This window comes from Stegodyphus dumicola, chromosome 4, assembly GCF_044657685.1.
Source record: "Stegodyphus dumicola isolate Sdum_Otavi_A_Nest chromosome 4, ASM4465768v1".
Lineage (NCBI taxonomy): Eukaryota > Metazoa > Arthropoda > Arachnida > Araneae > Eresidae > Stegodyphus > Stegodyphus dumicola.
This window is the reverse complement of record NC_140771.1, coordinates 241,314,371-241,322,568: the sequence shown is the minus strand read 5'-3', so window position 1 is coordinate 241,322,568 and position 8,198 is coordinate 241,314,371. Positions and strand designations below refer to the sequence as shown.

At 31.3% G+C, this 8,198-nt stretch overlaps 1 protein-coding gene across 1 annotated transcript in view; it reads left to right on the top strand.

Annotated features, from left to right (window-relative positions):
- The first annotated feature begins 408 nt into the window (after positions 1–408).
- The window catches only part of LOC118194056 (microsomal triglyceride transfer protein large subunit-like), a 139,337-nt gene continuing 131,547 nt past the window's right edge, over positions 409–8,198 (top strand). Inside the window, exon 1 of the mRNA XM_035365243.1 lies at positions 409–749. Coding sequence (XP_035221134.1) covers positions 710–749 — 40 coding nt within the window. The 5' untranslated portion in view covers positions 409–709. The remainder of the gene's footprint in view (positions 750–8,198) is intronic.

Here is an 8,198-nt window from a genome sequence, read left to right as displayed (position 1 = left end):
AAATTTTTGAATAAACTAGAGATCTGAAATCAACTGGAGTCGTATAAGATTTCAGGACATCTTTGAAAACTTTTCAGGCATTTGGATAGGGATTTTTAATATTCATGCCATAAAATACTACACATGATATTATTTACGTGCACGAAACGAGCTTTGTACGTTCCTCCTCCTTTACACGGACACAATGACGAGCGCTAAGCGAATCCAAGCACGTCGGGTGGAGCAAGTTCAGCTGTGGTCAACCTACGTTGTTATTTTTTAATCGCTCTTTGACATTATCAATGTCAACCACACACAGGAAGAAGTAGTGGGAAGAGGAAAGATACCATAATCTGCGCTATCGCTGTGTTTAACATTAGAACAAATATTTACACACATAATGCTGGCCATCGAGGAAAGTCATTCTTCTCATTATTCTGTAAGTTGAACAGAAACTGAAATTTCCTTCAGCTGACTAATCAATAATACTTAATTGTTTTAATTTTTCTATGGTAGTAGGAACGGAAGGAGATACTCAGCTGGGAAGAATGTTATCAGTCTTTTCTGCTAATGCCCAAAGTGTCAAGATTGGGTGAACTTTCTAAGGTTAGAGGTCGAAAGCGATAAGAAAACGGCTGATCGTTGAATTTGTACTATATGCTCTGACGTGGACTAAACTGAGTTGGATGCGTCCCGAACAGTTTCGATTGTATTAAAATTCCCATCTACAATGCAAGGATTTAAAATCTTGCTGCTTTTTGCCGTCTACGGTAAGTACATTATTTTCCTCTTCATTAACAATGTAATTTCAAAACGAATCGAATGTTTTAACTTTCTTACGAAATTATTGAAAGTAAGCTCTCAAGTAAGCCAGTTAGATAAGTCTCACTGTAGCTGGTGACTATCAAAGTTATCAATTTTACTAAGTGAGGATATACAAATTAAAAATTAAATGATCCTCTCTGGATATTTCCAAAAAGTGTTTGTGAGCTGAGCTTAAACAATAAAACGCATATACTTGCAATATTATGTGTATGTTTGCGGTGTGTATGTACGTTTATACGTGTATATTACATTACACACAGAGTCCACAAAAGCTGTAATCCCGCCTTTGTTTTCGCGACTATTGGTGATTAATTACAAAAAATGTTTGATATGACCTATGACCTAGCATTTCTACGTTAAAAAGTCTGATGTGGCTATTGCATGACTTTGTACGCCTATTAAATCATACACATTTTTTGATGCACTTCATTTAAACTTATTTCCTAGAATTATTCTAGTTTACTTAACCGATCGCTCGGGGCAAGTTAAAAATGACATAAAAAATCCCAAATTTTCAAATTAAACATTCCGTTCAATATTTGTCTTACGAGAGTCCTTCTTGTATTTTTATTTTTCACAACCAGTATAAAACTTTTCCAAATATAAGCATAGAAGCCGAGAGACAGTATTAAAAGTTAGATTTCGTTATTTGGCCCAAATTATTTTTTTAAAATTGACGTTGCCAAAACATGAATATTTTCGTCATTTAAAACACTTAAGTATATGACTACTACAACGATTGCGAAAATAAAGGCCGGGTGCAGGGGGTGCAGTGGCGTAGTTAGGGTGGGGCAAGGGGGGACATCTGTCCCTGGGCGCAGCATCCAGGGGACACAAAATTGATGTTAAGAAATTTTAAAATGAAATGTTTTCCATTCTTGGCACACAGAAAGGGACAGAAAATCTTCAGTTGTCCCCGGGCGCTGAAAACCCTAGCTACGCCTTTGATGTGTATATATATGTATATATGTCAAAAGTATGTACATACTACCGATGGCGATAAAAAAAGAGACGTGCAGAGTTAGATGTTACAGCGGTCTCATATGCAAAATTTCAACGTTCCACGGTTAATAATTTGTAATTATGCGAGACACATACGTACGTATGTACGTAAAGACGTCTCGAAAAAAAAATCCATTCTTAAACTTATTTGAATCCATTTCGGAATCCGTTTTGCAATAAAGGGTTCTTTATTTTGTCTGTATGTAGAGACATCACGCACAAAATAATTCAAGCTTCGGGAACAGTCAAAAGGGATATTTCCGTTGAAATATGAAATCCGAAATTTTTAGCAATTAGAATAATTCCTTTACATCCCATGAGGAAGTAAAAAAAAAAGGAAAAATTAACGAGATCTGACCTTTTTATTCTCCCCCCTTCCTGTTCAGAAAAATTTCGTATTTATTACAAAGAATGGATAGTCAAAAAGTGTGGCACTTATCGAACAAAAATTGATCCAGATATTTAATTTCAAAATTTCGAATATTTGACATGAACCTGCCTCGAGGAGCTGTTTAATAAATAAATTGCAGTAATTCGAGGTTGATTTGTCTGCGAAGTAAAGGAAGTTTTGCAATCCCGAAAATTTCTGGATATCATATTTCAGCGAAAATATCCATTCTGACCGCTATCAAATGCAATTGAACGATATTTTTGCCTGACATCTGTACGAAAGGACAGAATAAAGAGGTCCTTTTTCCCAAAACGAATTATAAAACTGATTTAAAATGGAATCAGAAGAGATTTTTTTTCGAGGTGTCTGTACATACATACATATGTATCTCGCACAACTCAAAAACGAATAGCCTCGGAATGTTGCAATTTTTTATTTAGGACTGCTGTTTTGGTTCCAATCGGCCGCACCAAAAGTATAATATATATATATATATATATATATATATATATGTTGTGTATATATATATATATATATAATGTTGTATGAACTTAAATCCATTTAGTGCGAATACAAATAATTCTACTTTATTAAACTTAGTTGTTTACCTTAAACTTAGTTGTTTTACTTTATTAAACTTAGTTACCAACTACTTTATTAAAATAATTCTACTTTAATTAAACTTAGGAGATAATATAATCAATTAATCAATACTGTTTAGGAAATAAATTATTATATATATATATATATATATATTATATATATATACATTATATACATTATATATATATATATATATATATATATATATGTTGTATGAACTTAAATCCATTTAGTGCGAATACAAGTTATTATTACTTGCGCAATTGCTGCAAAGTTAGTTAATAATAAATTATTTCCTAAACAGTATTGATTAATTGATTATATTATCTCCTAAGTTTAATTAAAGTAGAATTATTTTAAAAGTGTGCATCCATACTGGTAAGTTATATTTTGAAAGATGTTTTGAAGTAATTTGAAAGCAAAATGTTAATAATGTTTTAACGGGGACTGGAGTTAAATCATCACGAAGAATAATATTACAATTGTAAAAGGAAAAATTAAAACATGTAATTATTGTCATTGATCGGAAATTAGTTGACTTTTCAAGGGGAACAAACCAACTCCCGTTCAATGAACAATAATTGAAAAAAAAAATACGTAAATATGAAAGTGTTTCGTCTTTACTCGAGTTATAAGTTAAAGCCAAACCGGCAATTCTAGTCAGGCCAAATATTTCCGCGAATAGTTGCTACTCAAAGAACTTATTCTCATGAAGCATTTTAGTCAATTCAATTTGGAGTAAAAATCAATTACTGTAGAGAAATCCTGTAAAACTCGAGTAACCGTCCCCGACACTATCATCTTTATGTATTTGAGTACTATATTATTTGTAGAAATTAAACATTGGAAAATGTCATTATGAAATCGAAATCAAAGTAAAGTTGAAATAAAAATAGAAGATTATAAAAAAGATAAATAATGCAAACTTTGTAAAAACAAATCAAAGAAAACATAAAAATAATATAAAAATAATATAAATAAGATCAGTGAATGTACATGAAGATATAAAGGCCAGAAAGGTATTAAGTAACTTACATTCTTTCTAGTGGGGGAGTTGGCAAAATGTTCTCTTCGTGTCTGACTCAGAAGTGTAGGGTGTCAGAAAATTCTTAGCGGCAGTAGGGGCTTTGAATAATATCAGTCGGTAAGATTTGGGTGAAGTAATTTATGGTAGTGGGTGGGACTTGGAATTCTTGAGGGATGTATTTTGTGGAGTTCTTATCTGAGAGAGACCGTCTGTTAAGATTTTTTCGAAAATACTAGTGAATGGAAATTAATTCATTTCTGGCTAATTGTCGTGTCGCAATGATTAAGAATTTAAGAAAGGAAAAAGGTATTTTCGCTGTCCAAGAGCTAGTAGACAGTCTAAAGGCAGGAAATAGGCCCATTTTTTTAGTAACAGTATAGTAACAGTATATGTCTGAAGACAGTTAGCTTTTTACAATATATACAATTGAGTAATTACACTATATACAAATCTTTCAACTGACAGTCATCCAACTTATACCGCCTTCTCAGGTTTAGGAATAAATTATCATATCCCTATCAGTTAAATGATTTAGAGTGAGTATTTAACGCCTGCTCTTTTAAGGCAATGGTTGATAAATTGAAAGGGAATTAGATTATTTTTGAGAATTTTGATAAGGATCAAAATTTCGCGTTGTAAATCTATTGTATCTGTGCATATAGTTTTAATTCGTTGTATTTGATTAATTATAGTATTGTTAATTACTTTTTTGGATATGTTGGAGTTCCAATTTATTAATTTGTTAGTATTGAAATTGAAGTTTCTTGTTTTGTCAAAAAGTAAAATTTTTTTGTAGTTAATGATTTGAAGATCTAGAAAGTCTATGCTATTTTGTGAATTATTAGTTTTATTAAGTTTAAGACAATTCGGATAAATGTTGGAGTTTTCAATTTTACCAAAATTATTAATTGTAATAAGGTCATCAATACATCTGTAGGTGTGTTTGTAGTAATTTAACTCTTGTGGTTGTAGATTTTTTTGGAAGTTAAATTCTTTGACAAATAAAAAGATATTACAGATCGAGGTGCTGGAATGTAAGCCCATTGGCAATCCTCTGACTTGTTTAAAAAGTTGATTTTGAAACTTGATGTAGTTATGAAAAAGTGTGCAATTTAGGTAGGTTTTCCATTTGTCAAGAGTCATGATATTGAGTATATTAGGGAAAAGTTTTGGTAGATCAAGTAGACTGGTATAGATTTCTTCTAGAGGAAATGAGGTATATAAGTTTTCAAAATCATAGCAGTTAATGTTTTGGATGTTAATGGTATGAATGGTATTAATGACAGGAGTGTTATTATGAATGATCCAGCAATAGTTATGATTAGTGTTACAATCATTGAAAATAAACTTACAGATTTTATTAAGTTGAATTGAAAAATAATAGTCTATATTTTTCTTGTAATTATTAGTTCCATTAGCTATAAATCTAAATTTTAATGGTGTTTTGTGGAATTTGGGAATCGCATAAATCTGTTGTAGTTTGCATTGAAAGTAATATTGAGTTTCTTATGAAAAGTTTTAATCCTGATATACTGTTACTATACTGTTACTAAAAAAATGGGCCTATTTCCTACCTTTAGACTGTCTACTAGCTCTTGGACAGCGAAAATACCTTTTTCCTTTCTTAAATTCTTAATCATTGCGACACGACAATTAGCCAGAAATGAATTAATTTCCATTCACTAGTATTTTCGAAAAAATCTTAACAGACGGTCTCTCTCAGATAAGAACTCCACAAAATACATCCCTCAAGAATTCCAAGTCCCACCCACTACCATAAATTACTTCACCCAAGTCTTACCGACTGATATTATTCAAAGCCCCTACTGCCGCTAAGAATTTTCGGACACCCTACACTTCTGAGTCAGACACGAAGAGAACACTTTGCCAACTCCCCCACTAGAAAGAATGTAAGTTACTTAATACCTTTCTGGCCTTTATATCTTCATGTACATTCACTGATCTTATTTATATTATTTTTATATTATTTTTATGTTTTCTTTGATTTGTTTTTACAAAGTTTGCATTATTTATCTTTTTTATAATCATCTATTTTTATTTTAACTTTACTTTGATTTCGATTTCATAATGACATTTTCCAATGTTTAATTTCTACAAATAATATAGTACTCAAATACATAAAGATGATAGTGTCGGGGACGGTTACTCGAGTTTTACAGGATTTCTCTACAGTAATTGATTTTTACTCCAAATTGAATTGACTAAAATGCTTCATGAGAATAAGTTCTTTGAGTAGCAACTATTCGCGGAAATATTTGGCCTGACTAGAATTGCCGGTTTGGCTTTAACTTATAACTCGAGTAAAGACGAAACACTTTCATATTTACGCATTTTTTTTTTTTTCAATTATTGTTCATTGAACGGGAGTTGGTTTGTTCCCCTTGAAAAGTCAACTAATTTCCGATCAATGACAATAATTACATGTTTTAATTTTTCCTTTTACAATTGTAATATTATTCTTCGTGATGATTTAACTCCAGTCCCCGTTAAAACATTATTAACATTTTGCTTTCAAATTACTTCAAAACATCTTTCAAAATATAACTTACCAGTATGGATGCACACTTTTAAAATAATTCTACTTTAATTAAACTTAGGAGATAATATAATCAATTAATCAATACTGTTTAGGAAATATATATATATATATATATATATATATATATATATATATATATGTATACCCACTCTTGTTACCCGGCTCAATGAGCTCAATTTTATATTCTTATATGTTGCTAAATTATGCATTTTTTGTTTTAAAAATGATTGAATTATGTTATTCTTATCTTCCGGTTAAGGTTTTGTTTTGTTTTTAGTTCGTCTGCATGCAATAGTTGTAAAATTATCAACAATTTAAAAGTTTAGACAAAATAACCCACCGTAAACGTAATTATTTAGAAGTCACACAACAAAAATCAGCTTTATATATGCAAATTTTCACAGGACTAGTTTTGATGGTTTTTACCGAGGCATCATTCTCAACTGCCAAAACGCAAACGAACGAGATAAGATATCGTGATTTAGTGATCATCATTTAAAAGTTGTTAAAAAGTGCGGCTAACCTCCCTTTTTTTAAACCATAGTAGCCATATTTGCTTACATTTGAAACTTAGTAGAATAGTGATTTAAGTCAGTTTTCATTATCTTTTTGCCAGTGGGACCACATGTAAACTTTCAGTTTTGTGCACTGAAAAATCTGCTTTCTTGCCCGCTGGCTGAATTGCTTGTTTTTGCGTAGAAACTCTAATTTTAATTGTAAAAATTCTTTTAACTGTACTTGATGTTTTATACTTTTCTGTATTTTTAATAAAGATATTCTGAGGTTTTTTGTACTTTTGCCTTGCCGTGAAGTGAGAACCTGATTGATTGAATGAAAAATAATCTCTAATGAAATTCGGTGTGGTGTGGTGGTGTATTTAATTATAGCAAAGCACACTAGGGCTATCTACCTAAGGGGAGGGATGCCTTCGTGGAGGACTTTCTACGAGAAACTGGCTCGTATACACGTTACACACGGGGAAAACCACGAAAACACCTATGCAGCCAGCCCGTTCGCCGGATTCGAACCTCGGACTGAACTACCAGTGTTCAGCGACTTTACCGCTCGGCCGCTTCTAATGAAATTCGAGGAAATACGTTTAAATGAAATGCAGCAAAAAATGCGGATAACTTAATATTCCGTACAAGGAAGTCATGTGGTATACACATCAGATTTTTTCTTTTAAATGCTATTGAATGAAATTCTTGTACATAGCATTCTTTAGTTTATAATTTTATTACAATTGGAGTGCCGAAATAACGAACGATTCTACGAATCATTTATGTTTTAAAGAACTAAAAACATGTTATTAATATTTTACTCAAATTTTTATTGCTTTAGCAGCATAACCTAATAATTATATAAAAAATTCACTATACTTTTAATTTACCCATATAATGTTACGAGTTGTCGGTGTGCCAATAGCGAATCCTTCTAGTGTTTTGTAGAGCGCGAAAATTCATTACGATTCTGTGAATACGATCTTCTTTTTGAGAGACATTACATAGATCAATACTTTTCACAGCACCCTGCATAGAAATGCTTGATCTATTATTATCAGAAATCTTTTTAAACTGTTAATTTAATTTTTAATTATGTACAAATGACATTTTGATCTTTAGTTTGTGTAGCCTCTGAATATGATGCTCAAATTTAATATCATTATCTGGGATAGTTTTTGTTGTACGGAAATCAAACTTATTGTTTTTATTTTTTATAATTAGTATAAATAACTATATAAGGACCGAAGTACGTATAAAAAGTTACATTTCATTTTTTTGACCGTCCTTTTTTAGCCCAAAGGGCATTAG